This window comes from Melanotaenia boesemani, chromosome 23, assembly GCF_017639745.1.
Source record: "Melanotaenia boesemani isolate fMelBoe1 chromosome 23, fMelBoe1.pri, whole genome shotgun sequence".
Lineage (NCBI taxonomy): Eukaryota > Metazoa > Chordata > Actinopteri > Atheriniformes > Melanotaeniidae > Melanotaenia > Melanotaenia boesemani.
Genome location: NC_055704.1, coordinates 10,042,284 through 10,059,541, shown reverse-complemented (window position 1 = coordinate 10,059,541; position 17,258 = coordinate 10,042,284). Strand labels below are relative to the sequence as shown.

Below are 17,258 nucleotides of genomic sequence, written 5' to 3'. Positions count from 1 at the left end.
GACTGGAATAAAATTAAATAGAATCAAATATAAAATAATTTAATAATAAATAAAAATAATGTGAAAATAAATACATACGATTGAATAAAGTTGGAATTGATTAGGTAAAAATAATAAAATGAACAAAAACTTGAAGTGGTTGATCTCAAATTTGCAAAACAAAGCATCAAAAAGTTGAATAATTAAGTTTATATTTAGTTATTCAACAGACTTCATTGCCAAATACTCATGTTTAATAAAAGCTTCTGTTTTCCACCTTTATCCTGGAAAATATTTAGGAGGGAAAATCGCACCAGGCAGACATCTTGCTTCAGATTTGTGCTCAAAGCCATGTGGCAAAGCTGCTGCTGTCACAGGATTATAAAGACTTTTCTTGTTACACATTTTCATCATTTGTTATAATGAAAATGGAGTCATAGCCCTGTGTCAGAGTTAAAAGCACTTCTCAGATGCCATGAATCGATCAGACTTAATCAGTACATCAAAGAAGATGCACACACACACACAAACTCTCTGACCTTTCTTTTTCCCACCAGTAGCAATGTTATGCAGCACAGAATGTATTTGCTTTTCTGCAAAGCTGATATGCTCTTAAAGGAGTCCATAATTATTCATTTGTGATAAAAAAAAAAAAGCCCATTCTGACTCATAAACAGCATGAATGTTTATGTATTATACAGGAGGGGAGCTAAGGAATGACGAGGGGTGGCCATGCCCATCTTTTCCTAAGCCTGGCCAGCCCATATAACCAGTAACGAAGTCCTGTCAGAGAACTACTCGTGTACTTTAGAGAGGCCTTTTTTATTGGCAGATTGGCAGCAGTCATTTATATGTTTTCTAAGAATTATGCTTTGAATTCAAGACCTACCCATCAGTTCAGTTTCTCCATATTTCAAATTATGTGGGGCTTCAAATGTGGCCAAGTAGATGAAAACGTGGAAAAGCTTGTAAGTCTATAACTTCTCCTTGTGTGGTGAGATGAGAGCAGTTGCGATTAATGGTGCATTTGATTTCTGTCAATGCTCGGAAGTCGGATCTGGGAATGACGTCACATCCAAGCTAAGAGTGTTCTTGTTGACAGTTGGAAAATTTGCAAAACCCACATTTACGCCTCCAAGAAAGTCTTTGCTTTGCTTGAGCTGTCTCTTTGCAGAATGTGGAAATTATTACAGAAGAATATGAAAGACATCGACGGTAAAGCATGACTTCACATCAGAGAAACAGTGAATGTGTGTTACTGTATGAAAAAGAGAGTGGTTATTTTGATGTAGTTTCTCACGTGTGCAACTTGTTTGTGTTTAGTATAGATAAAGCTTGTGCAGGTATAAACTGTTGATTTGTTGGGCAGCCATCTTTACTAAGTGATGTTGGCAAGTTTGCCTGGACTTTTTGAGTCGGATATCTGACTTCAAGAGGCGTTCACGTTGTACTTCCGAGTACAAATTGAACACCCTGGCCCTTCATGATAGATCCTGCATTGTTTCTCCTGTATATACCCATTTTAATGTTTTTATAGCATTGTTGTCACATACTCGATGAAAACAACCTACTTTTTCACTCTATCATGCCTTAGATTTTTCATAGGTCTATATTTTCTTTATCATAAAGATTACTGAAAGTGCATTCACACCAGGAAAGTCAGAGGGATTTGGTTTGATTTGTTGGGTAAATCTGAAAAATTTAGCTCTTTCATTTGATTTGGTTTGCTTTTACACTGTACTCCAAACCACCTGGACATCGTCATGCAGGTCCAACAACTGCTTGAAAACATCTTGTTCACCACCAGTAAACAATGGAGCAACGTTAAATTTAGTCTTTGGGTTTCTGTTTTTACTTTGGTATTCAAACTCTAATGGCGTTTTCACAAGAATATGTCTAGTATTCACTGGATGGTCTGTTTGCTTTCACACTGCAATCGAATCGCACCAGGCTTCACTTGCCAGTGAACCGAGTGTGAATGAGTGTTCGGACTACTCCAAATTAACCGTACTATCCGTGGCAGCGGACCAGGGTTTGTTTAAAGTGGACCAAATGGTGCCGGTGTGAATGTGCCTTCAGACAGTGGTTCCCAAACTGTGGTCCCCCAAAGCGCACAGGGGGTCCCTGAGGCTTTGAACATTCAGAGCCTTTGTGATTAATGTCCACACATTTCCCTATTTAAGAAAAAAAAAATGTAAGGCTATGTTGTTAATTTAACTTTGGCTTAATGAAAGGGCATGACTCATCCAGAATACCTTATTTATGGTAAGAATCTCACTTTTGAAAGCTTAAAACCAAGCATGGTTTTAGCATGGGGTGAGGCAGGAGTTCCATGGTTTTCTAGTATTTACATTAAGGGGGTCCCCAAGGAAAATGGTTTGGGAACCACTGCCTTAAGACATCTTGGCTACTTAAGCAAAAACATTAGCTTAAGTTAAAATTAGCTGAACTCGTGTTTTATTGTTGGCTTCATGCGTCACCATCGCATTATTGACGAATAAAATATGACAGAAGCAACAACTTTTATCTCCTGATGAGCTTTGATTTACCCACAACACAGGCTAGCTGAAGGACCCTAACCAGCTGAAGCTGGCAAACTCTGGCATGCGTCAGCTGGGAAATTACATTTGCAAACTACTTTTTGGCCTCCTTTTTAATAAAATCCTTGAATTTTTTTCTATTTTTATGACTTTACATGAAACTCTAAAGTAACCTCAATCGGTTTGCATTTGAAACGACTGGAAAAAGCGTAAACAAGGAAATCGTTGGGCATTTTTCGGCGATGAAGGACATGTTCTAACGTTTCATCCTGCCCATTGAGACGTCTTGTCTATGCCTTGTAGTGAACATGCGCAAAACACGAAAAATGTAATTTCAGTAGGAGTGTGGACACACCCATAGATTCATGCTACCCTCAAGTCCATAATTAATAACTGTACCTCCGTGTTGTTGTGAGATTTTTGTCAGTTGTATCTCCTTGTTATGAAATAAAATAATTTATTTTAATTGTACTTTTTTTTCATCAAAAGAGAATATTTAAACTATCAAGAGTTTATTTTTTTTTTTACTATTATATAGCCTAATAATGGAAACAATTAATTAGCACTGTCAAGTCATCTTTCCTGCATAAATATATAAGGTAAAATACTTTAATGGGGTCATTTACATTATCGGGTATCCTACCTTCATGAATTTATTGCTTGATTTTTGGACACCCATGACGTCTTTTCCTGAGACCATACCCATGTGGATTAATGATCTTTAAACTATTTGTTGAAATCACAATAGTGAATTGTATGAAAAACATTACAGTGCACATGCACAGTATTCTTTTCTGACGGGGTAGCACATTTCGACAGAACACCGGCGCGCGCTCTGGTCCACAATGAGCCAGGTTGACTTCTTAAATAAAAGCTTTGGGTGAATTTTTGACTAGATGTTGGTGCTAATTTGATTTCACCAAAGTTATTACAGAATTAGCTAAATTATGTGATAATCCTAATTTCTTTCAAAACTACAGAAACATAACTCCAGGTGGCGCCACAATCATCGAGATTCATCCTTTTGTACATTAAATTGATGCCTGGCCAGAAGTGGTTTAGACTCACTAGCTTTCATACACCGTCTTCCTCTGCTTTTCAAGTAAATATCTTTTCCACATGTTAAATAAACACTGCGTAATGACACGTAGAGAGCTTTTTGTTTTCCTCTCTGGAGTGGGTTCATTGTCAAAAGTGATTGAGGTGGATGATTGAGTGAAAGGGTGAGTGGATGGACAGGAAGCTGAGCAGTCAGACACACTGTAGTCATAACAAGCTACGTAAGTGAGCGAAGAGAGGAGAGAGGGACTGTAGATGACTGAGTCAGCAGTCCTCCGTCCATCCACCACCACCACCACCCCCCTCCTATCCTGCCTGTGTGTCCATCATACTGCGGCCTCCATTTGACTGTTAAATTAGCCACTCAGCACAACAACACAGTGAGACAGGGAAACGAGGAGAATGGCAGCTTTGTGCATCTGAAGTCTGAGAAGAGCAGGCGCAGAGTGTGTTGCTGTCTGTGTGTGTATGTGAATGTGTATAAGATAAAGATGGGAGATGGGAGCAGCCATGTGCAAACTGTCGGATAAAGTTGGACAGCATGTGAGGAAAAAGTCGACAGGTAGGATCATGGGACTGATGCACACACAGATTGTGTTTATTAGCATCTTGTCGAGTGTGTCAGACTGGTTAATGTTTGGTTTCTTAAATAGATGTGACCAGAAAAGCTTCTTATTTGTTTATAAATATGGATAATGCTGCTGAGCTGTGGTTAGTTTGAGGATTTAATGTGTGTGTGTTTGCATGCTTTGTTTGTTGGTGTGGAGCTACAAACACGGGTTATTACTAAGGTTTGGCAACATGGACAACATGTATGGATAAGGCTGCACATAAGAATTTGTTTACAAACTGTTTTAGCCACTTTTTTGGTACATAAAAAAATAAAAACACATATTAAGAGGCTTAGACAATGTTTTTAATAGTAATAATAATAATAATATAATTTTAAAGCTTGAACTGGTTATTATTTTTTCTTGTTTTTTAAATGGCTTTACCTTTTTAAAAAACATTTGATTACATCAGAATAAGTATATTTGTGGTTTAACTGAATGAAAATTCAAGAATGTATTTCTATTAATTCTAAGTGTAGAGACTATAAATATATATATTTTTTTAATTTACTGAACTTAGAGCTTTTATTCTTGTGTCTGTTTACAGCTCATTAAAAATAATTCAATATAAACTATAAGAGGGGGTTTTATGACATGGAAGACATTTAGTGAGGTGTAACCCAGTCACACTTGACCTAAAACTCTTGTAATCTCATTGCTGCCTGCTGGTATTTAGTGTTTTTAATGTAACTATCCTCTGACTTGTTTTCCAGCCCATGCACAGAATTCATGCTTATAAATGTAATAAACCAGAAAACCAAATTTCTACCAGAATCTAGGGTCCTTTAGTCTTAGAATTGACATTTTACCTCTAACATCGTCGGTTTCTTGGTAAAGTGTTTGGGATTGAGTATTAATTTGCTTCATATGCCAGCTCTGATAATAACAATTATCTAAATTATAGTTATAAGTCAACCAAGCTGAGTTTGATAAGTTTGGCTGCATGTTAAAGAAATCTAAGCTTTGGTCTTGCACTTACTTTTTAGTCATTTTTAAATGTTCTATTTTAGGATTTAAACTAAAAAAGAAGTTTTATCTCCACTTATTTTATCTGGAACCTCTTTCCTCTTTTATATTTTGGACAAGTCAGAATTTGCATGATGTTGGTTTTCATTTGCAAGATGGGAACTCAGACCCCAACTGGCTGCTGATTTCCGAGGAGCATTTGCATAAACGTTACAGAAAAGAACCATTACGTTATGTTTGCATATCCGTGAAGCTATTCTACAATCTCAGATAGAACCTTACTCCCTTTATCTTTGATTTCCATTTATTTTTCTTTTTGTTTTCCATTGTCATTTGTCTGCAGGTTGTAAATATACATGTCACGCTGCATGTCGGGACAGGGTGTCACTCGACTGTCGTCCTGCAGCATCACCCATCAGTCAGGACCAGCTGAACAACAACACGCCGCTCCATGTGAGTACACGCTACACCCGTCTGTGTCAGCAGCTTTCCACTGGAAGCTTTTCATGAGTCATTTTAAGCCAAAATCAATACTTTTTTCGTATCCAGTTGTGTTTACAAGCCTGTTCTTGACAATTAGTACATGGAATTTCCTTTTCAAAACATTTTCTGGTGTTCTAGTTCACGTTTGTTAAAAATAGATCATCCTTTCCTTTTTCTAGGAATAGATGCTGTCAAGATGTTGAAACATCTTCATATATACTGTATATTGCATATTTGACTTATAATTTAGCACAAAATATATTAGATTAATGTCAGTTTTTAATGGTCAGTTCTGACTGATTTTATTTAATTTTTTTCATTTATTGTGGATCATTCAGGAAAATTCTTCTTGCTGCAGTCTTGTGTATCACCACATGATGGCGCTGTGGTCAAACACAAGCAAAGCAATAGGGAGCAACAGTATCCTGATTAATTATTTACTTTTAAAATTAGTAGAATGACTCATGCCTCCTTATATAGCCAAAATACTCAGGTTTTACATGTTTTAACACGAAGACTTTTGTCATTTTTTCAGTTTAATTTTTGTTTTTTCTACTGAAAACAGCGATAACTGTTTAAAAAGATGCACAAATTTATAAAAGGAAACAAATAACAGCCTGAATATTTGTACAAGATTAAAGCAGTAGAAAATAAATTATTTATAATTAAGTCATTTTTAAAGGAGGAATAACATAATACTTTGTGCAGTAATCGATAATGCTTTTTAACAATCAAGCTTTTCCTCTTGATATCGATGCTGCTGTCTGAAAAGATACATTTCTGCAAGATGTATTTGATATTTTTCATTATTTCGTTGCATTTTACCGACATGATTCATGGACAAAATAATAAATAAATATGTTTTTGAAAATGAATTTACTCGCAGCCATGTGATGAACATTTTAGACGATGATCTTTGAACTTGAATCTATGTTTTCTGTAATCTGATAGTTTCCATTCTGCTTTGATTAAACATCCGACTCCAACTCAGTAAACACACACACACCCACAATACATCACTCACCAAGAATGGTGTGAGTTTAACTCCTGGAGGACGGCTGGGTGTGCAGCAGGTTTGATTCATGTTAGTGTTTTTGCAGACCACACCAGGCTGGATTACAACATGATTCAACTCTATCTCTGCAGGACTGGAGCAACTTTAGCAGTTATTTCCCTCACAGGAAACAGTTGCAGGATGTGTGACACTGACTCAAAGCAAACATCATGTAAACACTGAGGCACATGTTTTATCACAATGATTATGACATCCCACTTATCTTCCCCTAGATTTGCTCTACTGATAATATTATCCGTGATCCAGTGGTGGGTAGTGATTTTGGTATCAACATTTGAACAATGAGAGGCATAGCTCTAATTGTGTGGTTGGATTTTTTCAATAATCAGTCCCATTGAAGGTGCAGTTTGTAGAAAATGGTGTAGCAGAAGAAGTTGCTGTTTCTTTAACTGTCCTGAGCAGGTGAAGCCACTTTCATGATATATTTGTGTTTTCATCATGACTGAAAGTTGAAAAAAAAGTAAAACAATACTTAAAAGCAATTAATTTATGATGCTGAGAATAAACTCGTCTGGTGTATTAAATCACATACATGCAGCATGCCAGCCGCCAGCACTGTGGTGTGGTAGTTAGTACTGTCATCTCACAGCAAGAAGGTCCCTGGTGTGTCTTGTTCCATGTGGAGTTAGCATATCCAGCCTATTAATGCATCTACTAGTTGTTTTTACTGTCTATGTTGGCCCCATGATGGCCTGGACCTGCAGGTAATAGCAGCCAGGATAGGCTGCGGGCCTCTGCGACACTGTGCTAGAATAAGCGGGTATGGAAAATGGATGGATACATACCAGTTGCAATCATGAGATGTGGAAGTGAGTTTATAAAGTGAACTAACTGTAGGTTACCATCCACAAAGCAACAGAAACAGTCACTATAACCACTGATGACAATTCTGTATGTCTACTATTGTGTATCTTGGGACATCTGAGTTTCACTCCTTTACCTAAAGGTACTGTTCTCAAACGCTGTGGACCCTTTTGCTTGATTTTAGTGATCATCTTTGACAGCTTAGGATACAGGACTGTATCTTTAATAACCTCAGTTGATGGAGAAATGGATAAAAAAAAAACTTGATAAATTTGGCCTGTGGATGGTGGTGTGATTATCGCCTTGGAAAAGAGAAAGTTCCCAGTTGGAAACTCGGCTGTAGCTTTTCTGTTTGGAGTTTGTATGTTCCCTTTGCTCCAGCGTGGGAACTCTGACTTCCTTTCACTGCACAAAACAAGCAAGTCAGATTAACTGGTGATTCTAAATAGACTGTATGTGTGATGGCTGTTTCCAGTATGTGCTGACAAACATGAAATGTGCAGACAAGAAGGTACAAATAAGTACAAATTTTCAAGGTAACATATTAAGATACAGCTGTAACTATCTGGAAAATTTCCAGGAAGTAATCCTCCTGTTCAGGATGCAGACGTTGCTTTCGATCCTCTTGCATCTTTTGATTACCAGCTATTTCAGCTTGTAGGAATGAGGCCACTTTTTTAAGTCTGTGGTTTTTCTTTATGGGCAAATATTACTAATACTTGTTGCTCTAATGTGTTCGGATTCCCCAAAAGATAAATAAATTTCCTTGCTAGTAAGACCCATTTAGAAGTTTGTCATCTGTTTGTTTAAATGAGTAAATTTAATGACTTATTGATTCAGTGTTTGTGATTTCACTTTAATCTCAAAGCTACAGAATAAACTCAACATTTATCTTTAATGTTCAACTTGTCAACATAGTTTTAAACTTTATTCTCAAAATTTCCTCCTTTTTCTTGACTTTTTAAAAGATATTTTCCACAACTTGACTTCAAAGAGATTTTTAGTTTCATTGGAAAACATCTTGTTTAGATGAAGATTAAACAAAGCCTTAAAGACCCCCCCCCCCCCCCCCCCCCCCCCCCCCCCCCCTTATGGTAAATCCAGAAATCCATGATAACAAGGTAATGTATCACATTTTTGGAATAAAAGATCGCCATCACTACTATGTAGCTAACAGACTTCTTGTTTGACATGGAAATAATGTTGAAGCCACTTCCTGTCAAACTTTTGACCAATCAGAGAGCTTAAATTGACTGCAGTGTCCAATCAGGAGCAGCCAAAGATCAACAAGCAGCAGAAAGTTCTATGTTTTTCTGAAAAGAAAAAAAGATCTTCTGTGGCTGGAATAAAACCAAGAAGATGTTTTTGATGCATGGGGGTGCCAAAAACGAGCTGAGTTGGTTCTGTGAGGATTGTTGGCAAATATGGTGCTATATCTTTTGATAGATTCATTTTACACAATTTAGCCTCATAATCTTTCAACTAAGTCTGTCCTGAAAACATAATGTCTGAATGTTGACTGGGATTAAAAGGGTTGAGCTTCTAAATGCAGTTTTTATTTAAAAACAACCAGAAAAAAAAAAAAAAAAACTGAGGGAATAGTAATAACAAAAACATGGAGTTTTAAGGAACAATTGCATTTCATGACACATACAGATTGATTAGTCTTGTCTGACTCTATTTTTCTTATAAATTCCTAAAATTTGCTTGTTCATGTTTCACAGTAAATTGATAATTAACCTGACAGATATCATCAGCACCTCTCTGTTTGCATCCCGTCTGGCAGTTAGATATTTAAATATTTCTTCATTTTGAGGTTTTGGCTCCAGCGCTCGTCACCACTGAAGTGGTTTTATTCTTTCAGCGGGAGGAGGTTTAGCTCAGCACATTTTCAACCGATGCTGACACTGCTGAGTACTGCTGAGCACAGTCTTACGGGTTGTTGGGTGTCAGTAGATTCATAAGAATATGTTTTTGCTGCGTGTGTGGTGGGGTCGGTGTGTGGTTGCTGATGTAGGAAAGGGATGTGGAAACTTTACTCATACATGTGTGTTTCTAGTCTAAGTTACTATAAAGATGTGTGTGTATGGATCTTTGTGGAAAAGCTAAGCATTTTCTTTGAGGTGATTTGTGAGCTTTAAGCAAATTCCTGTCAAAGATTCCTAGCTGAAACGTTGACAAAATACGCTAGTTTCATTCCATTATTTCTAAGATCCCTAATTTCTAAAGTGCAGAGCCATCTGAAAGGCGATTTGTTTGTGGTTTGTGGTGGAGAAACTGTCAAGAGACTGAATGTAAGCAATAATAACATGATATGTTCCCATAAGACAGTCATGCGTTCTCATGTGTTGCAGCATCATTTATTGGCTTCGAACCAGGTTTTGGAAACCAACCAGATGCACATTTTATGTAATAAACCCTTTTCAGTCACTTAAAAATGGGATTTAATCTCAACTAATGTCTTTTTCCTTATAACAACACAGTCGATCATAAATTTAAAATATGTAACAAGAGTAAAAGTCCTGATTAAAGAGCAATATTTTAGACTATTTCTGTGTTTGTAAGAGAGAAACAAAAGAGCAAATCACATGAATAAATTTGTCATTGTTCTACTATGTGCCTTCTGCACAGAACATCCATATTACAAACATAAAAGGCACAAACAAGAGCATTATTTAAAAAGTTATAATAAAAATCACAGGGCACATTCATACCAGGATAGTCCAGGGGACTGGGTTCGATTGGCCAGGTAATTCGAACATTTTTACACCTTCATTTGGTTTGGTTGCTTTTATACTGCACTTTACTCAAGTGGAGTACCTCCTCCACCATGTCACACAGTTACAACAGCTGCTGACTAGGAGGTGATATTTCCCGAAACAACTGCTGACTGACAAGAAAGAAGAAGAAAATCCAGCTCATTGATTGGCCAGGACCGAAAACGGTTCGTTCATCGCAAGTAAGAAATGGAGCAAAAATACATTTATTCAGTCTTAGGGTTTCTGTTTTTACTTTGGTGCCCAAACCTAATACAGATTTAAACAGAGTCTGACATACCTGACATGTCATGATACATCAAGTCCTACGCCACTTTCTCTCTTTGCTCTGCTGGATGGTCTGGTTGCTTTCACACTGTCAACGCACCGGACCTGAGTTCATTTGCAAGCGAATGGAGAGCCCTGGTTTTCAATTGGACCAGAGTTCACTAATTTGGCCCACACCAGTGCCCGAATGCACGCCCACACTACTCCAAACAGACTAGACTGAATCCTGACGGACTGTGTTGCAGCATATACCAATAACACAACTGGATATGTGCAGGATAGTGCGCCTTGAGGACCAGGGCTGGGGGTCACTGTTTTCTCACCCTAATTTCTTTTAATGTTTTAACTGAAATTTTTAACTGCAGTTCAAGTCCAATAAATAGCTTGAAACTGTATAAAGTAAGCGATGAACTACCACAATTTAATTGGGTAAGTTTCCCCCAAACTGGAAAATAATGTATATTTAAAAAAAAAATAGAAAAGTCTGCCAAAGGTGGCTGTTTTGATGAGTAAAAAGTTTAGAAAACAACTTGGTTTTTAATGAAATCCATTTATTTGTTCTATGCTTTTATTTCAGAGTACACGGAGACTTTGAACTGCTTGAACTTCAGTAAAATCTTTGACCGGTGGTGTATGCAGAACTTATTTGTTGGGTTCTACGCATGTGTTGTTTAAAATAATCATCACTTTCTATGGTACCAGTCAACACTACACCATCTGCCCTGTCATGTATACACACCTGTGTCAGTTATCGCCTCTCAGAGGGCAGTCAGCCAGCACACGGAGGCATTTACTCTACCAGAGTGTAATATTAGTGCAGGAAAGTCCTCCTGCCCTGTGCGGTCAATGGGGCTGGATTTATTTTAAGAACACAGCGTGGTCTCGAATGATTAAGTACACCCTCTAAAACTTGTGTATGAACTGTAAGTCTCAGTATGACTCTATTACCAGCCTAAACTTACATGCAGTGAAACATGTGACTAAATAGAGCTACAACTGTACACAGCACAAGAGCACAGCCAGGACAAATTAAATTTAACGCTTGACGTCACTCTGGGTTATTAAACCTTGTTAGAGGCAAACTTCTGACTATTATTAAACTTCCAACTAACGTAATCAACAGTCAATTTAATCAGCTGCTCTGAATGTGCAGCACATGAGACCTGGACACGAGAACCACTGAAAAGTACCAAAAAAAAAGATTTGGGCCAATTTCCACACAGTGAATTTATTTTATATCTTGTATCACAATTTTCTGTTTTCTGCATTTAAACCACTTTGGCTTGTTTCCTTTAAAATAATATCAGAGTGAAGTCATAAGCTGTGGTCAGTTCAACCAAAAGGTAATTTCTTCTTAAATTATTTAAATATCAAGCACTTTAAGACATCTTTATTGTGAAAAAGCTTACTTTTCCATGCAGAAATGTTATAGTGACTTGGATCCTAGCACCTAGAAAAGAATAAAAACACAAGACAGACATATTATGAGTTCCCACCAAGCAATTTATACTTTTTTTTCCTTTTATAAAATGTTGTTTATGTAACCACCCCCAGAGTGTCTGTACAGGCTGTTACAGTGTTCTTCAGTGTCATTGGTTTAACTGTAAGGAGAGGCTGTAAATGACTTACAAGGAGAAAAGAGAATAAGGTCCACTTCCTGTCGGCTGGGAAAAGCAAACACAGGCGCAGGAGAGGAAGCAAATACAGCACAGTGAGGGAGAAAAAAACAGGGAGTCAGGATAGAGAGGAATGTTCATGTGTTTTCTCTTTGACTCTAATGGTGGGCTCGTTAACACCGCTGGGTTGAAACTGGTAATAATTCATCTAAGTCTGGGAATGATCACAGGCTTTTCAGAAGGAGTTAGGTTTACTGTAAAGACGAGCAGCAGCACGAAAAGACAGTTATCTTCTTTTTTTGAGTTTCTTTTTTACTTTTAATAAAAATCTGATAGTTGTCCATCATGAGTGTCTGATAAAATGCATATATTAACCCCTTCAAACAAAGTACTGACTGCTTCTGAGACCTCGCCCAACTTTATGGCCCATATTGCTGCATTTACGTCATGTGGGAGGGAATCCAATGATGAGTAACTCTTGTTTACAGTAAAAAGTGAGAATCAGCTACACAAGAAAGTCTTCAGGTTTTGGATGACTGAGCAGACATTCTTGTGTAGCTGATTCTCACTTTTTATTAGAAACTAAGGGGCCGTCCCCACGATGCCGCATTGCAGCAAAACTGCAAAAGTATTTTAGCAAACCACCCTTTCATCCCCACGAAGCCAGGGATTAGCCTCCATGAAACCGACCATGTCTGAAGCCAGGTACCAAAGTGGATAGGTTTGGGTCCTCTACCTCTACCTCTACTGCAGTACTGTGCGGACAGCGAAGCCGCACCAACTCGAGGATATGACGTCAATGTGAAGAACACGCGCCAATTCCCAATCCACCCTTCCTCAAGTTTTTTATGCTTTGTAGTCAAGCATTTTTTGAAGAGGAAGCTCAACTTATTCATTTCTCCAAAGAAAGGTCCTCAGCTATCTTCACTTCTCTGCTTCCAATGTGTACTTCCTGTAACACGCAGTGAGCCTTTATCTGTGCATGCGTTGTTTTACTCTAGCTTTGGAGTGTTACTCTTTAGCACCCCCACAGCCTTGTAGTATGTACTACAGTGACGTCATGGGGATATTGAAGCCTTCCCCCTAGTTTTCGCCACTGTTTTCACACCTTTTTCACCACTGAACCAGCTTCGGTGCCATGTGGACATAGCTTTTATGCTTGCTGTGATGTCAGCCTATTGATACTAATCCAAAACAACATGAGGATATCAAGAATATTAATGTACTCTGTTAAGGAAAGTTGCTGAGGAAAGAGCTTACTGAAACTTGCTCTTTTTTATGTTTTTAGATTTAATTAAATAAAGTTACACAAGGTCATTTTTAATGGTGATCATTGGCATGGATTGCAATGTGTGAATATGACCATGGAAGTCTCTACGATGCACATTAATTAAAAGAGAGAACACAGTTGTTACTTGAAAAGTTGCTTTTGTTATCTCTAGGTTTTATAGTTACCCATTAACAGCTATAGGCTTGAACCAAAGAGATATCATACTGCAGTAAATACTCAACCACAAACACACACAGATCAAACAAGTCAGAAAAACATTTTGAACGAGAAAATGTTTATTCATTTTCTCACACTTAATCTGTTTTATCACACAGATTTTCATTCTTATCCTTCATGATATTACTTTTCTCTTCGTCACTCTGACCTTTGGCATGTACTACAATTGTTATCTGTAATCAGAGTTTATAGTTTTACCTTGGACTTTCTGTCTTTTGTAGTTTTGAACTCTTTGTATTCAAAGATCAGTTCTGTCATGTTATTTTAGCCTTGACATAATGTTTGCACGGACTCCTAAACACACACTGTATTCCACTGAGAAAGCCTGAGTTCATTTCAACCTCATGTTGGACTGAATTCACTTTAATTCACAATTAATGGAAAAAAACTACTGAGACTGCTGTATGTTTAAGCTTCTATATGATATATAATGAGGCTTCATAAGATTTTGAGTTTTATTTAAATCATTTTCATAAGTAAATAAAACATTTATAACATGAAAGTGAGTTTCCATTAGTCCATTAGTAAATGTTCTGTCTTCCCACTTTGTGATGCAGTCTTTGTGATTCAACAGTGACAGTTCAATTGCAATTTACAGTTAGAATTCTGAATTGATGGGTTTTAGGTTGCCTTCACTTTCACTTTAATCAGGTCCCAAAAAGTCTAATCAGAGTCCTGCAGATGCATTTAAGGATCTAAATTTAAAAAGCTACGTGGATCATTGTAGCTCAGGTTTAGTGAAGTAGATGTGATTTCTTTTACAAGATGATATTGTTAGAATTAAGAAATGTTAGTGACTTTTGTTCTTAACTTCATGTCTGCTATGTTTCCCAGTGTTGTTTTGAGCCTATAAGCAGTCCACTGCTTAGAGAATGAAAACTCAACAGACCAGAAAGTTCAGCAGAAATTGGGATTGATTATTTTAATAGTTCTTCCAAACTGAGGGGAGATTAAAAAAGAATGAAGTGTATCCTTGAATGGCAGAAAAAAAGATAGACGTTTACCTTTATTAAAGCAAATATTTCTCCTCTTATCTAACCAGTGTGTGCTTATGCATGTTTGTGTATTTCTGGGTATAAACAAGCAGCTATGTCTCAGTTTTATGTTTGTGAATAAGAAAATGATCAAACCAAGACATCATTGTTGTACCTAAATGTGGAAATTCAGCAAAAACACACACTCTCCCCCAAGCTAAAACCCATAAATGCAACCACTAAATCACTTGGAGTTAAAAGAAAAAAACTGTATTATTATTATTCATGGTTCACTGCTTCACAACATTTTAATGAAACCAAAACAACACATGCGCCCCAGTTTATTGTTACAGTGTTATTGCTCCAAGAAAGTCAGAGTTCAGTTTGGTTCAGCAAAGAGGAAAAAGTTTTACCACTGTATTTCTAAAAATGTGCAGGATGTTCTGTTAAATGTTCTTGACTGTTGAGAGAAACCGAATATGATGCTGGGCAGCTAGCTTAGCTTAGCATAAACACAGAATACAGCTGGCCTGGTTAGCCATCTAAAAGTAACATTATCCAGCCATGAACATATTTAGTTTTATATTTAAAGTGAGAAAAACACTGTATCAGTGTTTCTAAGACAAGATAGTCTAAAAGTACCAGAATGTTTTACAAACGCACAAAGCCTAACTGCTTTGCACTGTTAGCCTTTTACCCTTGTTTTAGTCTTAATGCTAAGCTACCTTTCTAGATACTAAAACTGCTCAGATAATGTTGCATAAAGGGTCAACTTTGCTTGTGATGTGCAGTTTATTACTTAACAACTCACAAAACTCACCTAAAAAAAAAAAGAAAAAAAATTAACTAATTTTGCCACACAAATACTAGTTTTTTCTTCCTTCTTAACTAACTATCTTGACAATAACTACGTAATTTAAATCCATAACTGACTGCAACAGTTAGATAGTTTTGTGAAAGGCACAAAAACTCTCAAACGAACAATATTCCTATTAGACTTGACTCCACCACACTCTCCTGTCCTGTCACTATCAAACATCTGGATTCATACTGTTGTTCTTGTAAACAAACATCATCGCCATCTGCTTATCGTGCAGCTCTTCCTCTTCGTGCATCTCTCGTAAATCTTTCCTTTCCTCCAGTGCTCTAATCAGCTGCCTATTGTGTTAAGCAAAAGACAAACAACGAAGTCTTACCTGGCAAACACAGAGAAGGAAATGGAGGGAGAACCTGAGAAAAAAAAAGCCAAACTTGTTAAGATAAAATATGTTTACATAGCAGACAGACTTCACTTTTGCCGACAGGAAGATGTACAGATGGAAAAGTTAGTTAAATCAGAATGTGATTTAATTTTGATATATTACCCAAGTTGTGAAAAAAAGATATTACTGATACCTTAAAAACATGTGTTACACAGAAGAACATTTGTTAAACCCACAAAAAGTCATTCTGAAATTCACTGAAACATTAAGATTTCCACAGAAACCATGAATGCTCTATCATTAGGGTTGGACTGATTGGGGTGTTTGAAAACATAAACTCATATTTAGCTGTTTTGAACAGTTCAAATTATGCTGGCATCTTTAACCTCAATAGGGCGTTTTTATGGCTGTTTAAAGATTTTTTTTTAAGAGGCCATTAAACTCAACCTTTCTGTGAAGAAGACATTAGTTTATTTAACCCTTTAACTCACTCAGTAAGCTTTCAGGTTTCTGTTTATTGTTTACCTGAAAGTAAACTTTGTCTTACTAGATGTCTGCAGGCTCCACTGAAGGCCCAATAATGTTGTTCATTGCTCCCAAGGTTAACAACCCATAGCTGTATAAGTTAGTGATTCTCAAACTGATAATTTCAAGATATCACCATATCACTAATAGACTAATAGAGGCTCATTGATTAATTAAAGCAGATGTTTTTATTAAGTGTAAATTGGAAAAGACGTAATGATAGGTCAGTACAATATATATTGTATTGATTAGCAGTCCAACTGTATTTGTTGGTACGTTTAAGTTTTTATATTGATGCAATAATATATTTTAAGGACTCATTGTCTTCTCAAGACAATAATGAAATTAAAACCAAATGATGTGTGGAAAAGAAATAATAAAATTTATGTATCTATTGGGCTTTCTGTCATAATTTTATCCAGATCCTCCACTGTAAAAATATAAGCAGACAAAATCATAAACAGCATTTAGGGAGTAACAAAGGGATGATTATAACAGTGTTGAACTGTAATCTTTGTGGATCGTGCAGGATTAACTCCTCAGTCAGATGCTGGTTTGACAGACAAAGCTCCCCCATCATCAGCTGCTTGTTGCAGAAATACTACACCAGTCTAAAGCTTAGAGACTCAACAACAGACGGGTTCCACTCGTTTTCCTTATATTTGGTTGCCAACGTGTCCTGACATGAACAACTGTGCAGCCAACTTAAAATGTAAACAAAGGAGCCGGGTTTAAATGCTTCTACAAAAAAGTAGGTAATAACCCTTACAAATGGATACAATACATGCATTGTGCATATTTCTAGTCACTCCATACTAAAAGAATATCTCCTTTTGCAGCCCAGAAATGTAAAATACACTCATCAGCCATTTT

At 36.9% G+C, this 17,258-nt stretch overlaps 1 protein-coding gene across 2 annotated transcripts in view; it reads left to right on the top strand.

The window, feature by feature from the left end:
• Nucleotides 1-17,258, top strand: part of rassf3 (Ras association domain family member 3) — a 66,077-nt gene that overhangs the window by 9,122 nt on the left and 39,697 nt on the right. For both annotated transcript variants that reach the window (XM_041976986.1, XM_041976987.1), the window contains one exon: nucleotides 5,499-5,608. In XM_041976986.1, the coding sequence (XP_041832920.1) occupies nucleotides 5,499-5,608 (110 nt within the window). The remainder of the gene's footprint in view (nucleotides 1-5,498; nucleotides 5,609-17,258) is intronic.